At 36.9% G+C, this 22,736-nt stretch overlaps 1 protein-coding gene across 8 annotated transcripts in view; it reads right to left on the bottom strand.

Moving 5' to 3' along the window:
• FRYL (FRY like transcription coactivator) overlaps positions 1-22,736 on the bottom strand; it is a 155,214-nt gene that overhangs the window by 73,435 nt on the left and 59,043 nt on the right. For all 8 annotated transcript variants that reach the window (XR_014883154.1, XM_085223190.1, XM_085223189.1 and 5 more), the window contains 9 exons: positions 17,204-17,403; positions 10,527-10,580; positions 8,340-8,479; positions 7,768-7,864; positions 5,234-5,313; positions 4,501-4,581; positions 3,874-4,042; positions 2,844-2,936; positions 63-161 (listed from right to left, as the gene is read on the bottom strand). Coding sequence is in view for 7 of the 8 variants with exons in the window: in XM_085223184.1 (XP_085079310.1) it covers positions 63-161; positions 2,844-2,936; positions 3,874-4,042; positions 4,501-4,581; positions 5,234-5,313; positions 7,768-7,864; positions 8,340-8,479; positions 10,527-10,580; positions 17,204-17,403 (1,013 nt within the window). In the remaining variant the exon portion in view is untranslated. The remainder of the gene's footprint in view (positions 1-62; positions 162-2,843; positions 2,937-3,873; positions 4,043-4,500; positions 4,582-5,233; positions 5,314-7,767; positions 7,865-8,339; positions 8,480-10,526; positions 10,581-17,203; positions 17,404-22,736) is intronic.

Genomic DNA, 22,736 nt, shown 5'->3' with positions numbered 1-22,736 from the left:
TGTATTAGCTTAACAGCCTATGATGAACAAAATGGAGAAGTTGAAATATTTCTTTAAAATACCAGCGAATGCTTCTTTCTTGAACTCAAGTCAAAGGTAGTCTGATAAAGCATCTCCACAAAATTTTTCAAACATGGCACATTCACTTCATTTTTAACAGCCTATTAAAAAAAATATACACAGAAATTGATTTAAAATTTTATAAAGAAGGTATTTAAAACATGCATTGGAATGTTCATGGAATTTAAGAGCATTCAAAAGTTAAATTTCACGTTGGCTAAGCATTTGATAACGGTCTGAAATATAAACAGAAGCGTAATGAACCATCACCACAGCTAGATAAGTTACGAAACAACCAATCAACTACAAAACATTATTTTAAAAAAACGGTTTGTTTTCCATACTTACAGAATGTAAAATAGTTAGCCACCATATAATAAATAAAACTACACTGAAATCCTTTAAAAGTACAATTTAAAGTATTTCAAAAATAACAACCATTACTTTTTCATTGTTCCCCTTTTTCAATGTTCCCCTTTTCTTCTATATCCCCCAATTATGAAAAACTGGAAACTTGAAAGAAATGACACACAGATTACTAGGCAATCAACAACACAAGTGGTCTTTGTACAGTCTGCACAATTAATGAAGGAGATGAACACACCTCAGAACTTTTATTACCTAATCCATTCTTGGATTCAAAACAGCCTTCCCCCCACTCCCCTCATCTCTTACACTTCTCTCTGGATGCCTCTTATAATCAATGCAAGTGTAATTTTGATGTAGTACTCTTTTCTTTGTTTGTTTTTTTTTTTTTTTTTTTTTTTTTTTTTCCGTATTTACTGAATTCTGGCCTGTTTTGTTTTGTTTTTTTGTTTGGTTGGGTTTTTTTGTTCTGTTTTTGTATGTTTGTTTTGTTTCGTTTTGCTTTTCTGGAAGAAATTATCTATAAAAGTAAGTTTGGTAATTGCATGTTCTTTACAACACTGCAGAAGCAAACAAATTTATTTTCATTTTGTATTTTTTGACAGAGAACCAGAAAGGTGAAAGCCATTTCTCCAGTTTTCCCAATATAAGCTTTACATAAATAAATATATAAATATATTTATATATTTATTTATTTATTTATTTTTATATGTATATATATAATATACAAATATAAAATAATACAATTTTTTATTTATTTAGTTTAGTTTTTTATTACAGAAATAAGAGTTATTAAAATATATATCATGTCCAAATTGCTAAGAACAATCTCAATACAATAATGTTACAGAGACATAAAAAAAACAAAATACTGTATACTGCAAGGTGTAAAAAAGAAATTTATACATTTTAAATGACTTTTGTCATGTGTCCAAATTATTTCTCTTTTGCTATTCTTAAGATGTAAGTTATTCCGTATTTCCCCTAGTGTCACTTTATAAATTAGAGTCAGTTGTTGCCAACACCTCATTGCCACTTTCAGACATAACCTTGAGCTGATAGATCAACTTTAACTTCCCCTCTGTAAAATATTCACTCATCCATTATACCTGGAGGGTCCAAATCTGGTTGCATTTTTTAAAAATGCCTAAATGACTCAGCAGGAGAACGACAGTAACAAAGTCATAATGCTGAAACCCAACAGCTTACTCACTAGTAATTTTCTGCACCCAAGATAACAGCAAATCCAGATTCAGTTCTTCCCCCTACTTGAAAAGATTCAAATTTGCATCTCACGTAGAGAATGACTAACCCTCTCAACTCTATTTCCACCTGGAATGGGGTTCTCAGCTTCTGTTTAAGAAGCGCCATTTATATGAAATGATTAAAGATTCAGTGAGTCAGAAAGAAAGAAAGATCAAGACACCCTCACCAACTGCTGAAAGTACTGACTCAGCCACTGTTTGTAGGAAGAGATCCACGGCTCATCACAGACGCACGCACCGCACAGCTGATGCACATGCCTCTGTGACTACCACAGACTAGTTCCCATTCCAATGCTGCCTCTGTCCGACCAATAAACGTGTGTTTTTTACTATTTAAATTACAATTTTGTAAATTAAAAGTCATATTTACCTAAATGCTAAGTACTTTCTCTATTCACTACTCACTTGCCCTGTCAAGCAACTATGCAATTCAAAATGACAAATGCATCTACATCTCATCAAGTTAGGTCATTCTTCTCTAGAAAAGAGAAGAAATATGCCCGGGTAAGAGTCAAACTTTAGTCAATAAGCAGTTACTATCAACACCACATCTCTGTGGTCATGCCTTAAAATGAAATATCACCTCCATTTTAATATATTTTTTTTAAAGTTCCAAAGTTAAGAAATCTAGAGAAGATGAATATATCCTTGCAGGTCAAGACAAGACAGATACAATTGAAAGAGAAAGTAGAGGTCAAAGATATTCTTCTATGCTAGATTTTTAGTTCTTCCATAGGAGCTCACACTCTCCCTACCTGACTGCAAAAATGTTATATATATCAGATTATTCTAGAAAGAACTTAGAGATTTCAGCTAATAAAGTCAGTCAGTGAGATCTCAAAATAAACAAAATATTAAATACATGAAATTTCAGTCTTTTAGAACAAGTATAACATCACAGTGTTGTGATACAAGAGTCAAGAAAATAAGAGTGTTAAAAAGTCCTGAAAATACATGGGAAAACCAGCTAATCTGCAAATTGTACCAACAAACTTCCCTTCAAAAGTTTACGCAGGTGCTCATAAGTAACTTACTGAGTAGCACTTCTAAATATGTAAAAATGCAATATCATGAAGGTACTGGAAGCAATTTTATAATGAGAGCTCAACTGTAAAAAAGAAAAATGACAGGAGGAAAAAAAAAAATACTTACAGCAGCCACAGGGATAAGAATTTCCACAAACAAACCAGCAAGTGCATGTTTTATGTCTTTATCTTTTACTTCCAGGAAGTACTGGGCACATTCCTTTGTGATGAAGAATTAAGAAAATGTTTTGAAAAAAGAAGAAAGACTTAGAAATGTCATTATACCATAAATATTACTCACAGTAACACATCAATTACTAGTTCAAATTTTGAAAACAGTTGGTCTTACTTTCTGTAATAATAACAACTTTACAAAAGATTGGAAACTTTAAATGCCTTTTGGCCAGGAACTTGAAAGTTTTTTTCTATTTTTTTTTCTATTCAGAATAAAAAAAGATGCACGTTTTTCTTCAACTTGTCAAAAATAAATACTTATCTTACACTGAAATCATTATAAACTAACCTTTTACATTTTTACGTACTCGTTTGAATTTCCAAGGTGACTTTGACAAAAGGATGCAAAAACAATTTTACAGAGGAATAAATATCCATACACCTGTATGAACGCTCCACTGTACAAAACTGGAAAGAAACTGAACTGTCCAGTCGTGTGGTAGATTTCTCAGGACTAATGTCAAGGTCAATAGCTGTTAAACAGCTAAACAATTTTTCAATCCATAGTCAACAGGAGCAAAAAAAAATTCAATTCTCTCTGAGAATGAAGTGTTTTTCAAACAGAAGTGCTTCTTGGTATGTCAGCCATTTAAAAAAAGATATCTCAAGAAACTTCTTTTTCAAACTACTTTCATAAAGAAATAAAAATAGTAGATTGTTACCTATCTCTATTTAGTCTCAAACAATTTCATGTATTACAGGTTAGCCACATTACTGTGACAACTCAGAATGGGTTCTCATTATGGTAGGTACTCATGAACCACAGAGAAACAAATGATTCATGCGTCTGAGAACTCTGAAACTAACAGAAATGATGAAGGATGACACAACTGAGTTAATTGATTGCAGTAAGTACTGTTGCACTTTCATGATCTAAACAATCAAAATAATGCTTAAATCGGTTTGCTGTGATGTTGTATTACCTGCATGAACTGAAATGATGCTTCAAAATCCTCCACAGGATACATCTTTACTCGAAAAAACTTCATTCCCATAATCAAACTGATGATGCTTTGTACTACATGAGGACTCTGTTCTTTTTGCCGCAGTTCTTTCAACTCAGTGACAAACTTCTTCCTAACAGCTTGAAACCTGAACAAGGGATATAAATTGCATTTATTTGCATTTTCTTTTACATGAAGACCTTAACTTGGAACTGATGTCTTTATTCTGTAACTGATATCAGCATCTACAGTAAATTAAAAACAAACAAGATGAACCCTGATACTAAAAGCTACTAAATACTAAAGGATACTAAAAGATATTAAAAGCTAGGCACTTCAAGAGTGATTACCACATTGGAATACACTTTTAACAGAACAACTACTGAGGGATAGCCAGCCTCTTTTCTCTGCATCTTCAAAAGTTGATTCATTGTTGTACTAAAGTAAAGATTATGCCTTGATTTGTTCAATCTGTTGCACTGGAACATGAGGAACACACATCAGCCTAAATTATTTGTTATCGAGGCCACTAACAAATGCTGCTGTATTAAATACTTTTCAACTCTACTATCATTTTCCCCAAGAAGAGTCAGAGATTGAACTTACTTTGATTGAGCAAGAACCCCTGTCACTTCTGCATACAAGTCTGCAATAATATGCACGTTCCCAGTGTTGGTTCCTGAATATCTAAAAGAAAGAGAGAAAAACATGGCATTCCATATCCTGTAGTATAACCATAAAAACAATGAAATTCATAAATAAAAAGCATAGGTAATATTTGGGCACAAATTGGACAAGCTTCATCTGAACATGAGAAAGAACTTCTTTACATTGAAAGTGACAGCACTGGAACAGGCTGCACAGAGAAGTTGTGGAGTCTCTTTCTCTGGAGATATTTAAAACCTCTATGTACACTACCCTTTGCAACCTGCTATAGGGAATCTGCTTTAGCAGCAGGTTGGAGTAGATGACATTCAGAGGTCTCTTCCAAACCCTATGATTCTCTGACTCTGTGTAAAATAGTGTTGTTTCGTTGATCAGACACACCCTGCACAGGAAGTTAGTAGATACTATTGTTATCTATCACAATCGATCCTCTTTTCTGGCTCTGGTTGGCTATGTAAATCATTCTATGCAAAATTAACCCTACTATTGTTACATCTAACAAAGCTGTGCTCTTTCAAGATATGTGCTCGGTTTTAAATTATCAATCATTGCTCTTTTACAATATTATCACTAATGTGTTACATGTGAAGCAATCAAATGAGAACAACTAGCACAGTGAAGCACAGGCTGAATATAAATACAAAACGTTTTATAATATGCAGATGAAACTCACCCTTCCTTATGTTTAAAGTGCTTAAAAGCCAAGTTTAGAACTTCATGTACTAAAGGATCTGGCACTGGATGAACAGGTATCTGAAACAAAAATTTATGTATAAGTAAGTAACTGAGCACATATGTGTGTGACGTATGAAGTGCATAAATAGGACTGTGAGATGCCCTGCAAAAATATTTCCTACTCTCGTCAGAGCACAAATCCTCTGCTGGCATACGAGGCCAACCTCATTCTGCAAGATATGAAAATTTACACAACCCAAGATCTTAAAATTAAAGCAACACTGGTGACCATATAAGACTTGGTGCAAATGCAAATAGACAAAACAATAAATCTTCCTAACATTCAGTAACAATTAGGTGACAAAATCATGCATTGTTTAAAAGGTCCTTCTTAAAAACAAAACAAAACTAAAAATCAGTGGTTCTCTAACACCTCTACCTTTCTCAGTTTCAAAAGGAAACAACTGACTGAAAAACACAAATCTATTTTTAAAATACATAAAAGATTACTCTCTTGGCTACAAAAAATGAAGCATTTATTGCTTGAGAATTTCATACTCTTCTTCTGTGTAAATAAAGCTATTTATTCAAGAATTTGTGGTTAATGGAACATGCTGTTTACATGGATATAATACAATGAGTAATACGCAGTCATTTAAGTAAGATTTTTGTTCCTACACAGGTCATGCCCATAACCCTCTCTACAGTTGCTCTGTATTTATTACAGAAGAGGTTGGATTATAACCTTTGCATGCTATATATCCAGTTTCTAAGAATTAAACAATGACAAGGCTTCCAGGAAGATAGGCAGGATTAAACGTGAATGTAAATGTGTTTATTGATAGAAAGCTATCCTTTCAACACTTTGACTGCCTAAATGCAAAATACATTACAGGCAGAACATACTTCCCTCAGCTAACCTGTAAGACTACACTAAACGAAGGATTCTCTGTAACATAGCTTGGTTCAGTGGCCCGCTGAAGTACTTTTCCAGAGAAAAATATCCTTGCCAGGGCTCTTAAGGAAGAAAATTTGGGCATGGTGGGTGGAAAGCAGGCAGTACCTCTAACTGTGACTTGTGAATGCATTTTAATGCAGAGAGAATCCTGACCCTTAGCTTGCAGAGGTGATCTGGGATAAGAACTTCTGCAGAATTTAAAGATCAAACAAAATAAAACAAAATACAAAATAATGAGCATCTAGACCACTAGCCATGTATTTGGCTGTTTCCTGGGTTTTTACAGATGACTGGGAAAGGGATGTAGACAAATAATTTCTCTAACAGAAGAAATACAGCCAAAACACTGAGATAAATCCACATTTAGAAGTTCAAGATATAGAGAATCCCCACTAAAAAGAAAGTAACCATCAAAACCATCAGAATTTCTGTTCAGAACTTTCCTCCCTGTTTCAAAAGACTGAAGAATAAGCACTGAATTAGTTGACTCCAGAAAAAACACTTATCTGGATTACACGTATAAAAGGTGCACCAAGAACTACAAGAGTCACTATCGAAGATGTAGCTCAGGCTCTTTTCAGACCAAAAATTTGGCACCTCTTCTGAAATCTGGTCCCATTAGCAACATAGATGTTACTCTACAGAAAAACTGAAACCAGATCAGAATGCAGCAAATGCTCACACAATCTATTCCATTTCCCTTTTATTTCCAGCACTGATAGAAAAACTGAAGCAGGGAGGGAACATGAACAATTTATTTATTTACTTTCTGTAAAACACTAACACATAATAGTTCAGTCATTTTTATACTGTTGTTTAACTGTGTTGCTGTGTTTGCAGCATAGAAATTTCCCTTTAGGTGACTGGTTGGTTTCCCAGCAAAGGATTGACAGCTCTGAATTGTGTTTCACTATTTCCATTTTTCCCTGTACCACAAACATATCATACACAACCACATAAGCACAATTTTCCTACAAGTTATCTGCAAACTAAGCCATATCCCTTTTTCTACTTAATACAGAAAGGCAATTAATTTTCATATACCTACACACGAAAGACACAAAATATATGAGCAAACTTCCTGCTTCAACTACTTAACTCTGCTTTCAAATATTATTTTTTTTTCTCTCAAATATATAAGAGAAAAGGCTGTTACTTGAAGCCAAACTCTGCTATCTTATGCATATACCAATGCTAATTTTATATTAACAAAACTTGTGCATGTGCTACATTAGCAAAAGGCAAAATAAAATTACATATCCTTTCCAATTTAAAGAAATGTGACATTTTAATCTTACTATTCAACAACTTCACACTGTATTTCAGAAGTGTCTAAGCACATAAAAGGTGCTGAATGTGAATAAAATGTTATTTTTACAACTTTACTTTTTATACTGCATTAGCAGTTTTGGCTTTGCAGATCCAAGAAATGAACTGAGATAAGGCAGGGCATAATTACAACCTTACATCTGCTGTTCATACATAGGCTCCAGTTTTCTACATAAAATTTTAGAGGAGGTGACTAAAACTGAGATGAAAAAACAAAATTAAAAGAAATACGTTAAATAGCTTACCTGTTTTAGAACCTCTATTAAAACTAAACAAAAAATGAAATCTACAGCTAAGTCCCTCCTTTCAAGTAGATAGTCTCTTTCACGTTGTTGGTCATCCCTAAAATAAAATTAAATAAATAAAATCAAGAACGTACATATCACACACAACTAATCACAAATATTACAGAGAAGCGCACATATCTTCCATGCAATCATAGTGCAACACAAGTATAAGTGCTTAGAAATACTTTATAGTTTGGTGCAGCACTAAGATCCTGAGCCTTCTTGAAAGGACCTGCCAACAACCAAAAAAAAACCCCCAAAGGGAACAAACTAGCTTGAAGTAATCAGGGTCCAACTTTCTTCTTTGTATCACCCACAAAATCATTAAGTCATTTTGTGGATATCAATCACAAAGTTAAATGCAACATCTCAAAACATCTTCCTCCTCTGTAGATTTAGTCAGTGATCAAAATACAAAATGTTTGTCAAAAAATAAACAGACAAACAAAAAAAACACCAAACACAAAGCACACACATTTTCTTACAAGACACACAAAAATTAAGCAGACTTCTGCAAGGAAAACTCTTACCCCTTTGATTTTGTGCTAGATCGAGGTCTGTACTCATAGGATTCATCTTCTGTTCCATTCTGACGCCTGTACCAGTCAAACAAGGTGCGTAACAAGGAGGGGAGACAGTGCTCTGCTACTGAGCTCATAGAGCTTATCAACTGAAAAAAATAAGAAAAACTGTTTACCACAACAAAGCAATCAGATTTTTAAGTATATGCCTGTTCTATTTAAATAGATCTATAATCATTCTTTCAGACTGGTGTTTAACATTGTTTTATAAAGGATATTCGGATATACAAGGATACAGTAAAATTTCACAAAGCAGCAACATCACATACAATTTTCATCTTGGAGAATAATAGTAAATATGACACAAAGTTAAGTAACATGACAAATATAAGTAGGCAAATTACTCTGAAGCTCACGGGGATCACAAAACTCCAAATTTATACAGAATGCCCACGTGAAACCACTGAGAAAACAACAGATATTTTAAGAAGTCCCTGAATCCTACCATATGCATTTCTGAAGAATCATAGAATGGCCTGGGTTGAAAAGGACCTCAAAGATCATCTACTTTCAATCCCTCAGCTATGAGCAGGGTTACCAACCATTAAACCAGGCTGCCCAGAGCCACATCCAGCCTTCTCTTGCCTACCTTTAAAGTATGACAGACAAAAGATAACCTTTCTAAAATGAACAAGAATGTAATCGCGAAATACATGCTTTTTTGTTATAATGGAAACAATAATAAAAATGAACTTATTTTTAATATTCTAACTCCACATTTAATACACTTGTCTGCCTAGATCTCAAGCTATATTTATTTTCAGCCTAACTCCCCTTTCAGGAAAGCAAACTCAGTGAAACAGTGTCAGTAAAAGGCATTAGAGAAGGAAGACCTTAAAACGATATGGAATTTGAATTATCTGCACTTCCTTTAACTTAAACTAACAGAACTTTTCTGTGCCCAAACATGGAGGGGAGAAGAATGACTGCAGAAAGGTGGTACCAAGCAGCTATAAGCCTAGTCAAGAGGCAGTGGCGAGCCAGTCAGTTGCTAGAACTGTGGCTGGGAAAGGAAAGTTAACACATTGTTCCCAAATGCCACACACTGATTACTTCTTGCAACTTTCAAATGAGAGATTTTGATAGAAGCCACCCTCTTGCTATAACTTATATATTTCTCACTATTCAATACTCCAGAAACCTAAGATAATGTCAGTATCAGAATTTCTTTGCCCTCATTTTAGGCATCCCGCTTTTTCAGTTTTGGGAAAGAGATGGAGAGAAGTTAACCATAGGGAAACCTCAGAACAAGCTTTCAACTATCAGAAAACTTTACTCAGCTAGTTATCCATGTCACAGGAATTAAGCAGAATTCCTGACTCTCTGAAAAAAAATTTATCACAGAGAAGCCTACATAAGATTTATTGGGGAAGGGGTCTTAGAAAATAAACTTATATATCAAATGTCATTTGCCAGTATCTGTTTTCCTTTTGGAAGGAAAAATTCATACAGTAAGCAGCTACTAAAAAACAGTTAAAAAAAGCAACATGTAATTAATGAGGCACTATCTATGGAGCTGCCGCTCCCCAGCAAGGAAGAGGTTACAGGACAAAAACATGCCTAAGTGAGTGAAAGAAGCACAGACAAGAAACATGAATTAATTCAGCAGTTATTCCAGGTGTAGATCAGTTAAGCAAGTGAAACATAATAGCTTTACAGTGAGATTATACATTCAGGAATGAACGAAGTTACACCCTGTATCTGCCTTCCGCTATAGAATCAGAAAGCATAAAGTAACTGAAATCAGCATTATCTGCTTGTAAAAGCCAACCCCCCAAACATTGAAGCACAAAGCAATTTAGGCATATGCTACACAAAGCTAGGAACACACAATCTTTTTGTCCAAATACATTCAACATGTTACCTTCAGTAGTTTTCACTGTCATTCTCAGACAACTAACCTTCTAGTTCCTTATCATCATGGAAAATAAACTCTTACGTGTTTTGGTTTTTCTTGCTTCTCCTCTATGCTTGTTTCTAACAACTGTGGTCCAGTAACTAACCTTGAGGGTCTAAGTCTTCCAAAGCCAACTCAGGCACTCCAATAGAAATGCTCCAACCCACCCCAACACTGTGTAGCAGAAACACAGGCCACTTTAATCCTACATGAACTGCCTTCCATGGCATGCCTCCTACCTGATCAAACTGAAGATCTTCACCTCTTTGAAGAGATCTGGACAAGAGCTTTTCCTGGAAGAAAAGTAAAAAGAAATATAAACCTCATAATGCAATTCACCAAAGATAAGATTCTTTCTTTTTCAGTTATATCACAGAACAAAGAAATAACATTTAATGTGAATACTTGCATTTTTCAGCTAAAGCTACTTCTGAATACATGAAGTGTGCTCACAAGAAACTGAACAGAGATCCAAAATTAATTCAGCAGCACAGTAGTAATAATACTAATCATTAATAATACTGACAAACAGAAAACCTCAAACACCTCTCCCCAGCAACAGACCTCACAGAAATGTGCTCTATGAAAGCAGTTGGCAAGGTGGGCTGGGCTGGGCTGTGGAGAAAAGCCATTCCCCTCCGAGCTCACAGTCTTGCTCAAGTGATCAATTGCTCAGTCCACTGCTAGACTGCTCTTTCCCTGAACAGCAAATGGAAAGAGCTAGAAACCAAGCCCAGGAAAAGGAGTATGTCGATAATAGTTTCCCTCGTAAGGTACAGAAAATGCAATATTAATGGGATGTAATTACAATATTTCATTGCTACCAGTACCATAAAACATACCGCTCTGCTAAAAGCAAAATTCAATTATATTCATGACAAAATAATTCAACGTGAATTAAAGCATGGTGGGAAATGACACAAAACACTCATGAACTATAGTAGGTACAGCTACAAGAAATACAATTTTTTACAAGTCTCTTGCTAGAATACCTGGAAAGTTTTTTTGGTTTTTTGTTTTTGTTTTTTTTTAAAAGACCAAGTCCCAATGATGAAAAAGACCAAGTCCCAGTGATGTATAGATTGGCTTGCTAAACCATAAACCCATGTGCTAGAATAAAGCCTTCAGTGTACACTAAATAGCAGTAAGACATGTAAGGACACACTGAGCATTCTCAGCTAATTGCAGACATGCTGAAGTACTTTTCACTTTATTATAGACAAACCAGAAACCCCTCTGACTTGGACAAGGAGAGCAGAAGTACTGGATGTAAGAAGCCAGAGGAGCCTGCGGCAGGCGAGCCCAGGGATTACGCAGCCCAGCAGCAGCCGCCAGGTGGGATGGCACAGCAGTGTGCAGCTCTCAGCACCCTGCCAGAGCTCAGCAGCACTGCACCACTCACAAACAGCAACTGCTCAGCAGCTTGCCATGGGGCAACACCCTTCTGCCACGCTGCTGACGGAAATTTACAAAGCCAGCACCACTTGGCCTTTAACTCCTGCAAGACCAAAGCAGACAGACAACATGGGAAACAGATGTGGACTGGGGTTGGGTGTACCAAGCTCAGCATTCAAGCCAGCTGCTTATTTTACCTCATCTTAATTGTGATCTTGAAAATTAGAGACAGTTTCTGTCATTTTCTGCTCCAACTGCAGCTGTATCTTTTTCAACTACAAACAGTGTATCTTGCCACTATTACAGCTCTCTAAAAACTTGAATCCAGCATTGCCCGGGCAAAAGGCATTCACCCATTCTGAAAGCATAACATGAAATTGAACACTGAGAACACCTACTGAAAATTCAGACCAATTTCACTTTCTCTGATTCAGAAAACCCCTGTTTATACGGACTACTTGATTGCCTAATTGAACACTGTCTTTAATGTACATCTCAAGTACATTTTAAATAAAACATTTTTAAAAGGCGGTTTCAGGAGAACGCATTTAGTACCCTACAGTAGTACTATTTGTTCACCAACTGATGTTGAAGTAAGAAGGAACAGGTTTCAGAAACAACAAACACACACTTTTTTGAATGTTACAATTATTTATAATTCAATGTGTTATGCCTGTTCAAAATACCATTATGAGAGTTTACATTTTGCAGAAGGTACTAAAAGTTTCAAGGAGTAATCGGTTCGTCAGAATCTCCTTTTAATTACAATCCACCTCCCTCTCCATTTTTTTTTGTTTTGTTTTGTTTCTTGATGCAAGGAAATTTTCTGCTGTAGTGGTGAATTCATGTACTCATATTGTGCTTTCAGATAAACTGCACAAATAATTGTATTCACACTGATTGCATGAGAAATGTTCCACCCAATATAAACACTGTATACTGCTGAATGAGCTGAAGGAAAATTAACTGGAAAACTATTTCCTGAGAAAAAGTGGACTTTCCTATCAAGTGGAGAGGTGACCTTCCTATAAAACAACTGGTAGAGCTGAGGCTCCTTCAGCCTCCCTATGACACAATGCCTGATGTGCCATGTTTTCACCACAGTCCTACAAGACTATTAAAAAGGTGAATAAACGCTGAGGTTATTATATCTATTGCATGTGTCTAAAACCAGAAATAGCTAAACAAAAGAACATACACACACAAAAAAAGTGAAATCATCCAGAAATCTTAAGACAGAAAAGGCCATGTCAACAGATAGCACACTATTTCAAGGTACTTCTACAAATTTAGCTTTTTTTTTTTTTTTTTCCCCTCCATCTCCATAGTTGCATATCAAACAAACATGACATGACCAAATAGTACTCTCTAACCCAGTCACAGGTTTATCAAGGCCTTTGATTTATTTGCACAGCTTTAAAGTTTATTTTCTTTCAAAGAGTTTTTCTAACACTGCGTTGTCATTGACCCTGCTGTCTCACGCGAAATACAAAAATCTATCCAACAGCATGAAGAAAAGGTCTGGGAACTTCCACTGAATTCATAATTTAAGATTTATCTTTCAAGCTTTCTGAAGTTCAGGGAGAGATGGAAGCAATAGGTCTGCATTTATCTTTCAAAAGAGAAATGAAAAAAACACTATTGAATTATCCAAAGAGCAGTTTGCATCTGCTGAAAGCAGAAATGTCAACATATGGCAGGCAGCAATGACCAGGATGTAGATGCGTGTGTGCTGTGCAAACAGTCGCGCTGGTGGAAACAAGTTCCACCCATTGGCCTCACTCCCAGAGCTCCTCAGTGCCAACCCCAGAAGCCTGCACACCTTGGCATGGCAGTGGAGCTACTCAGGTACAACAGCTAGTTTGCACACTTGCTTCTCTCATCCTTCCCTTGCAAGTGCCCACAAGTACCTCATGCCTCTCAGTTTTCTCAGTTCTCTTTTCTCAGTTGCAGAACTACCAAAACTAACAAAGCACAAATCTTGTTTGAGTCCTGTCTCTTTTAAAATGAAATACTGATAGAAGAGACATAAAACAAGGAAAAGCAACATCACATAGAGTACCCTAACAAAATTCGCAACCAGAGAAACCATTCGGTTGCTTTTGGGAATCAGCTCCTGAATGAGCAGCATACCACCTTCCCTGCCCCAGCTGTCCTACAGTGACTGTTTTCCATCCACTTCTGCTTCTCTGCTGGCATGGGCAACTTCAAGTTTTAAGTGCCTAGTTTCTAACTTCATTGGCTCCAAACACCATCCAACAGCCTGGCTCCATCTAACACATTAAGGATTTATGTAACAAATATGTATGTTCTCCATAGCCACGTCACCTGACAAAACAAACTAAAATAGCAAGGGGCTTTCTTCTCCTCCTGCAAAATCTTTTCTCCAATCTCAGCCAACAATTTTCCATTGCCCCTTCAGACTTTCATCATCTTTCCTAAATGTCAAACACTAGAAGAGAACAGTCAGTATTTATCTCAAACGTTACATACAAAAATAAGATCACTTTAGTACTTCCTTTCATTCAGACAACTTTAGCATTCCCTTCAATCCTTGTATGGGCTCAGGTTGTTTTACTTTTCCACAGCTTCTAGCACGCCCTTTAAATTGCTGTTTGCCTCTATAGTTTTTCCTTCTTGTCAATATAAAACCAGGAATGCTGTCTATGTACCAAAATTTAAACCTAACCACATTACAATACATTTTGTTCAAATAAATTTTAAAATGTAGCAAATGAGCCAGACAGAACTGTTAAAAAGACTTTCACAAATCACTGTTCTACCAATAATTATCATTTCATATCTTCTCCTAAGGAATTTTATGTGCACTCACATGTATGTACTCACAATATCAGTATTACAATCTTATTAACAGACCTTGATTAGTTCTTGCAATTACCTTCAGTCCATTTGAATTATAGATGCAAGAGTCCTGGCCAAATGCTATGTTTAACAAACAAGTTATAAAGCGATACTCAGACGGAATTCACTGGTTACCTTCCTGTTTCTGCCAGCATCACCACTCTACACCTCTCCTCTCTGTGCCTTCTGAAATCACCCTTGAGTATTTTCATGAGTGTTTTTCTGCAAATACTGCTGTAATTCCTTACCAAACCCTCCTGAACTCTTAAATCGTTGTAATGTTAATAAGGAACCAGTAAAGTTATGTTTGAATCGTATACTTGTCTGGTACACACACAAGTATACTTACGCACAATGTATACTTAAATAGGTGTGTATAACGAAATGTTTTCTTTTCCTTGGCCTTTCATCTGATTTCAAGATAACTCAGTCAGTGGTACCACAAAATATGTTTGGTTCCTTTTTTTCTACCTTTTTTTTCTGCCTCTTATAACATATTTCATAGTTTCAAAACTGGGGTCCAAGCACTCACACACGCCTTCTACTTTAATAGGACTACTCATTATAATGAAAAATGCTTCTGCAAGCAACTGTTGCACACAGAGGCCTTTCAATTTAGTTGATTTTCTGATTAACATTTCAAAATATTTTTATCTTTGGCTTTTGACTAAAGGGTCTTCAGATTTCAAAACCCAAATTCATTGCGTGCCCAAACTACTGTGGCTCCCCTGTCCTGTTTTGTCCAATAAATACTAGTACAGAGACTGTAGCTCACTGCATATATGCAGGAAAGAGGGCAGAGGAGCATAGGATGGATACTCTTAATATTATAACTATTCAAAGCTATTTGTAGGAAATGGACATCTAGAACAAAAGTTTATTTGTCAGTGTGCCCATAATACAGCATGATCTTGATCCCATGCCTTTGGCACAGCATGGTCACGATCACTGCCCACTGGTGTGTTGTGAGAGAGGACAGTCTATAACAGCAGTTAATGAAAACATTCAGGACATGGTCATGCTGTGGAAATATGTTACATACTTGCAAGCACGCAAAGTTATAAGGCTAGTAACATTTTAAATTTTTACAATTGCATCCAGCAAATTTGTGATCTTGCAATTTATTTATTTATTTAACTTTAAAAGTAAGTACAAATATGGACAAGAATACTGAGGAACTGAGCAATGTCAAGAATGATACAAGCTGCATTATGCCACAGAAGATATAATCTGTATATTAACTTTTATTTCTAAAAATAATATAATTTTAGAAAAAGTTCTGAAAGAACTTGTGTATGATCTGGAGACTAATAAGTGTCTTGGATTTCCCATTTAATTCCAGGATTGTAAGTCACTTCTGTATATTAAAAAAAAAAAAAAAAAAAAAAAAAAGAAACAACAAGAAAAAAAAACATCTTGAAGGGATACTGATACTACTGACTCAGAGTTCATGCAAAGTAAAGATCACAATTGAGCATAGTTTCCAATTAAAAAAGTATATATCCATTTAATTTCAAGAGCATGCCATCTGTATCAGTTCTGGTGAACACAAAGCTGGACATGAGCCAGCAGTGCTTGCTTGCTTGCAGCCCAGAAGGCCAATTGTATTCTGGGTTGCAGCAAAAGAGGAGTGGCAGCAGGGAGAGGGGATGTGTTCTGCTCTTGTGAGGCTCCACCTTAAGTATTGCATCCAGGTCTGGGGCTCCCAACGCAGCAAAGACATGTTATTGGAAATGGTCCATAAGAGACCATGAAGATGACCAGAGGGCTGAAGCACCTTTCCCGCAGAGACTGAACCTAGGCTTCTTCAGCTTGGAGAAGAAATGGCCTTCTAGTACTTGAAGGGCGCTTATCAGCAGGAGAAGAAGTGACTTTCTACGTGAAATAATAACAGGACAATGGGAATGGCTTTAAGCTAAAAGGAGGGAGACTTAGATTACTTGCTAGGAGAAAGCCCTTTACTCAGAAGGTGGTGAGGTGCTGGCACAGCTGCCCAGAGAGCTGTGTGTGCTCCATCCCTGGAGGTACTCAAAGCAAGGTTGGATGGGGCCCTGGACAGCCTGAGCTGGTGTGGGGCAGCCCTGCCCACAGTATGGGGTTGGAACTGGATGGGCTTTAAGATCCCTCCCAATCCAAACCATTCTATGATTCTGTGGTTACAAACAGAATTTTGCATTTTACCTAATCTGCAATATATACTGGATACTGTGTTCCTCACATGTTAGTGTCAGTGCTAACTTACTTGGCAAACACACCAAATGCATCTTTCTTTGAAATTCTATTTTCAAAAAAACATTATTTCAAAGGAACATCAACAGGAAACATGCTTTTGTAGCAGTAATGTAGGAACATTTCTGTAGTCACTATTTCCTTTTGTAATTTTTCAGAACTTACAAATACTAAGAGGCCTTACTTCCAGTAACCACTTACAACAGTTTTGGAGGAAGTCAATAAAATATTATCTAGGTAGCAATCCTGTTTGCAGAGGCCTGTTTATTACCGAAGTAATCCCTGCAAAAACTGAACAGTATCTGTGGATGTTTTTTTCAGTTACCACAGATATGATATATCAGTTTGTTTTAGAGAAAACAAAACAAAACAAATCACTTCAAGGGATATTACAAAAAATTAAAAATTTAAAAGTAAAAAAAGGACTCACCAAAGGTTCAGCCATTACAACTTCAATTTTCTTTTCAGCCTGAACAGCAAATTCAGCGAAGAGGCTTTTGATGACATACTCGCCAGGTTTTACATCTGGATCAATAGTAATGTTAGACATGATGATGCCTCTCTTTTCCCAAGTGGAAGCAACACTTGGAGAAACTCTGCGTTTATTTACTCTGCTGGGTGGCGTGGAGGCTATTAAAAAGAAAAGAAAAGAAAAAAGAGTGAGCTATAAAGCAGAACTTCTAAATAATGACACTTCTCAATACTTTCTCATCCACCACATAAATGTATCTACAGAGTACATTCTGTATCCCAGAAAGAAACATCCAGAAGTCTTTTTCAACTGTTACTTCGCATTTGATAGGAAATTCCACTCTAAGGTTAGATAAGGGAGTACAGCATAAACTCTATTACTGATAAAATGCAAAGTTGCCTCAAGGTGTGTGAACAGCCTCATTCTGAACATAACTGGTTGATGACCATGATAAAATATACAGACTTTAATACACAACGTCTTCAGTTCAAGTATGGCTAAAAATCAAAAGTTCAATTTGTAGGACCACCTCCCTGTATTGTGAGATGCATCTTCTAGAAGCGATGTTTATAAACCATCTAAGTTCAAGGTTCTACTTGGTCTACAAGAAATGCCTCTTTGCAACTTCAGTCTGCAACTTGATTTTTCCAAAAAGAATGCAAGTTCCTTCTAGAGATGTCACACTCACTACTTTTCTCCACTCTTGTTGTGGTTTAACCCAGCCAGTGGATAAGCACCACAAAGCAGTTTGCTCACACCCACCCCCATCAAAACGGGACAGCAGAGAGAAATGGAAAAAAAGGTAAAAGTTATGGATTGAGATAAAGACAGGAAAGGAATGGAAACTGTAATAACAATATCAGCAGCAATAATAGAACATACAGAACAAGTGATGCACAATGCAATTGCTCACCAGCTCCCCGCTGTCCGATGCTCAGTCAGGCACTGAGCAGCAGCAGCTTTCTCCCCCCAGCCAGTTTTTTCTCAGCATGACGCCAGTTGGTACAGGACATGCCTTTGGCCAGTCTGGGTCAGCTGTCCCACTGCTGTCCCCTCCCAGCCCTTTGTGCCCCCCCCAGCTCCTTGCTGGCAGAGCAGCACAAGAAGCTGAAACAACCTTAGCTCTGTGGAAGCACTGCTCAGCAACAACTAAAACATCGGTGTGCTATCAACATTATTCTCATCCTTAATCCTAAACACAGCATCGTACTAGGAAAATAATTAACTCTATTTCAGCTGAAACCAGGACATCCTTCTAACAAAAAATCTTGAAGACTTGTTCCCTGCTAGCCCTACTAATTAACTGATCAGTATATTATTCTCTCTCTAACAGAGCTTTCACTCATCTACTGAAATTGTCATAGGCTAAGATCGCATAATATTTATTCACTTTAAATTTCACTTTTACTCTCTGAGCACTTGAAAGCATTTCTTTGCTATTACTACAGCTACTGTCTGACATGACTTGCAGTATCAAAAATCAGGTATTACAACTCACTGTTCAAAGTGCTTAATACATCCATGACAAGTTGGGGAAACAATAATAATTCTCATATTGCACACACAAAATCAAAATACTTATTGGCTATTAAGTTTTTTTAAATATTAGAAATAGATACTAAGACCTCTTATGATACTGAGAATTTCCTGTGTGACCTACTGAAGGGAAGGAACCTGCTTTAGCAAAGGAGCTGGACTAGATGAGTTCCAGAGGTCCCTCTCAACACCTATGGTTCTGTGTTTCCTATTCATACCAGGATTTTCTTTTCCTATGATAGTTGTACAGGGAGTCTAATATCAGTTTATTTAACTTTATTACTTATTGTGATTTGCCCAGGTAAGGCTCTCTAGGCTTTCTATCATTAAAAAGGTGTTGAGATGCACTTCACCAATTTTTCTTAATTTTCAAAACTTCATTTGTTTTTAATTTGTGCAAATGCAATTCCTACGTGCTAAATGTTATCCACAACTTTCACTCAACATTTTTTCATTCTTCATCTCATCTGTGAAAATACCGGTTATCATGGAAATCAAGTCTTAAGAGTCCTTCGCTTACAGCCTTCCAAAGTTTACCTCTAAGCTGTTCAGAATTTCTTCTGTAACTTCAGAAAGTTATGTTTGACAAAATGCAGATTTCCTCAACTTCCGCAGAAAGTATCCACGCATCAAGTATGTACATGTATCCAAGTAAATGCATTATTAAAGCTGACAATTCAGCACGAAGGGAAATGCATGAATGGTCCCAATTACCTCAATCTCTCATGAAAAAGGTAAGTTCCTTTGCTTAAGCTTGTTAGTATGTACGATCTGTGTTTTTCCTCCAAGTATTTCTAGCACAGATTTGCTGCTCAAACCATTTTTGTTAAGAAAAGATGAGCTGTGCAGTTTGAGCAATACGTAAGTTTTGCCATATATAAACTGCCATATGTCCTCTTACAGACAGGAAGGAAATGCCAAAATCACACAGCCTTGTTGCCAGTAATCAGGGGGCACAGCAGGTGATGTGCCAGAACACCCAGCATACAAGCACACCTGCCACATGTCATAATGTGCTTCAGAACATCCTGTAAGACTTTTATCTAACTTTTTGGTCTTGCTGACAAAAGACACTGAAATATATGTGCCACACAATGCAGGCAACAAGAGCTAGGAAGTGCTGCCAGGCTCCAGATCCCCAGGATGGAAAGTCACTACAGCAAAGTACACCAAGGTTTTTGGGAAGAGACCAAAGTGCCTGCAACAAAGAAAGACAACAATCCAAAATACCTAACTTGAAAGGAAAACTCTTTTCTTATCCCACTTACCCTTTAGCACAGGATTTAAAAACCTCTCAACAAAAAAGCCCATTTTCTTTCCCTACAAGCACTCTGTGCTTCCTCCAACATGCATGTTCGTGCCTTTCTTAGACCCCAATGCTTCCAAAGGCAGCAAAGGAAATGAAGCAGATATGTTATGAGTCAAGAGGAAAAGTACACAGACATAAGGACAGAAGAGGAGAAAAGAAGATCCTTCCTAGCCTCAGCAGGTAACAAGCAGAATCACCAAGTTTCTGAGCTTTACCAAACAGAAAAACATTGCAATACACAGAGATTTGGAACAACTCTTCTTTCATTTTCATCAAACATAAACAACAAAATTTCTTTTAAAAAATGCCTGAATTGGAAAGACTTGCAGACTCGTAAAACTAAAAGTTTCAGGTACTAAGGTGCCTAAAAGCTGAAGTATCCAACAGACAGATATAACATATATTTCTAGGTAAGCAGTTCTTTCTATCCTAAATATGAGTGTTTATAGAAAGCCAAGGCTTTGTTCTACTCAACAGTAACTTAATTGACCTCATTGCTTTAAATCACAAATGGAAGCTAAAAGAAATGGGAGAATTGTAAACCATCCCTTGAGCATTGCTAGCTGCATCTGCTCAGAAAGAAATCACTGAAGCAGTTGCTTTGGCTCCTTCCAGCCTTGCCTACTGGAGCGTGCCACGATGCCCAAACAACCGGGCAGAGCTTGGCAGCAATCAACATCACTGCTGTCCAGCCCACGTTCCTCAACAAGAGCTGGAACTTCGTACCTCTGCATGGAAACTGAGCGAGAGTAACATAGTGCTTAACCTGTAACACTCTTTGTTTTGTGTAGGCAAGTCTTAAAAGCGTACTTACAAAATACACTTCTGTATCCAGCTTTTAAAAGATGACCCTAAAAGGCCCTGCCACTAAAGAATCTGGAAAAGGCTGAGATCTGATCATCCTCACAGTACTTTATTTACTTTGCACCAAACAAAAGTCGACTAATTCTCAATAAGAGGCCACAGAATCTCCTCCAGGTCCATCTGGCTCAAACCATGTTCAAGCAGGGACAGCCAGAGCAGGTGCCCAGGCCCATGCACATCGGGCATTTGGAGATCTCCAAGGAGAAGACCCCTCAGCTTTTGGGCAGTTTGTGCCCATTGCCTCTTGTTCTGGCACTAAGTACCACTAAAAAGAGCCTGGCTCTTTGCACTCTCCCTTTAGGTATCTATGGACCTGCACTCCTCTTCCCCATACTGAGTAGGCCCAGCTTTCAGCCTTTCCCCACAGGAGCAGCTGCTGCAAGCCCTGCATCATCTTGGTAGCCCTCCACTGGACTCTTCCCAGTATGTCCAAGTCTCTAGTGTCTTATCTCACTGACTTTAACACACATTAATTTTCAAAAATACAAAACAGCATCTCACATTCAGGATGAGGTCCCAAGACTATTTACGGTTGATCTAAAACCAGACTTAAGATGAGCAAAGCCACAAATACCTGCAGTACTGCTAACATGCACAGATCTTTCAGTTGGTAATGGATCCCCCACTCCCCACCAAAAAAAAAAAAAAAAAAAAAGGGAGGGAAAAAGATGTCAAAAATGCAATTACAAACAGTATCATGAGAAATACAGTAGATTCCTTGAAGGACCAGCATACTCAAATAGCTGGATAATAGACTAGGATTTACTTTAATCTGTGAACTTGCTGAAGACTCTTAATAATTCTTGCTCTGTATTTGACAATGGTTGTCGTTTTAACTGCTATGTAAAACCAGCAAGTAAGCTTAACATAAACAGGAAAAAAAAATACAAAGGAGGGAAAACAGGGAAGGGGTTGATCTGTGTTTAATAAAAGGATATATATACAGTAGTTCTGTAAAGGAAAGCCAAAATCTATTATCAGATTTCTTAACTACACAATTATCTGGTATAATTATGTTCAGTGGGATTCATGAACTCGCAATTGATAACATTCTAAAAAGGATCAGTGTGGATTTTAAACAGCATATTTAATGGAGAAATCTCATTACAGGGTAGGATTAAATATTTTCTTTCTCCTCCTCCCTGCCACCAAAGCATTCTCTACTGCCTGAGAAAATGTAAGTTTTGAACACTGTTTTGAAGCTTAAAACTAAGGAACAGTCTGCAGCACTTCAGACAGAATCTGGAACCAAAAACCATACCATACCACTAGCAACAGTCCGATAACAAAAAACTACTTTCATAAACTGCTTGAAACACTGGGTGCTATTCACTTGAAACAATATCTTGTTTGTTTGTTCCAATGTGAGCTAGTGCTACGTGGGAAATTTGGAAGCAAGTGCCCCTGAAGAGCTGTAGGAAATATCTGTTAAACAGTATTGTTTGGTTGCTAGGGACACGCCAAATTGTTTGGATAGTTTCAAGGAACACTGAAACAATACAAAGGATAATTAGACAGACAACGCACTCCTAGGTCAAAAGGCAACACACACTGATGGATGTTAAATTAGTAACAAAATTTCTTCATGGTAAACACAAGCATCCAGACCTATGAAAGTTTACTTAATACTGAAGTTGATATTAAAGAATGGTATTTTTATCATCCTGCTTCTCTTTGTATAGTCCAAACATATCAAGTGGCTGAGGATATAAAAGGGGTCTCATATGCGGTTGGGAGGTTATTGAGGTTATTCAGGACTCACACATACCAAGCAGGTACCCA

Source organism: Meleagris gallopavo, chromosome 4 (genome assembly GCF_905368555.1).
Source record: "Meleagris gallopavo chromosome 4, MGAL_WU_HG_1.1, whole genome shotgun sequence".
NCBI classification, from domain to species: Eukaryota; Metazoa; Chordata; class Aves; order Galliformes; family Phasianidae; genus Meleagris; species Meleagris gallopavo.
Note: the sequence above shows the minus strand (reverse complement) of the source record. Positions and strands in the feature narration are given on the sequence as shown.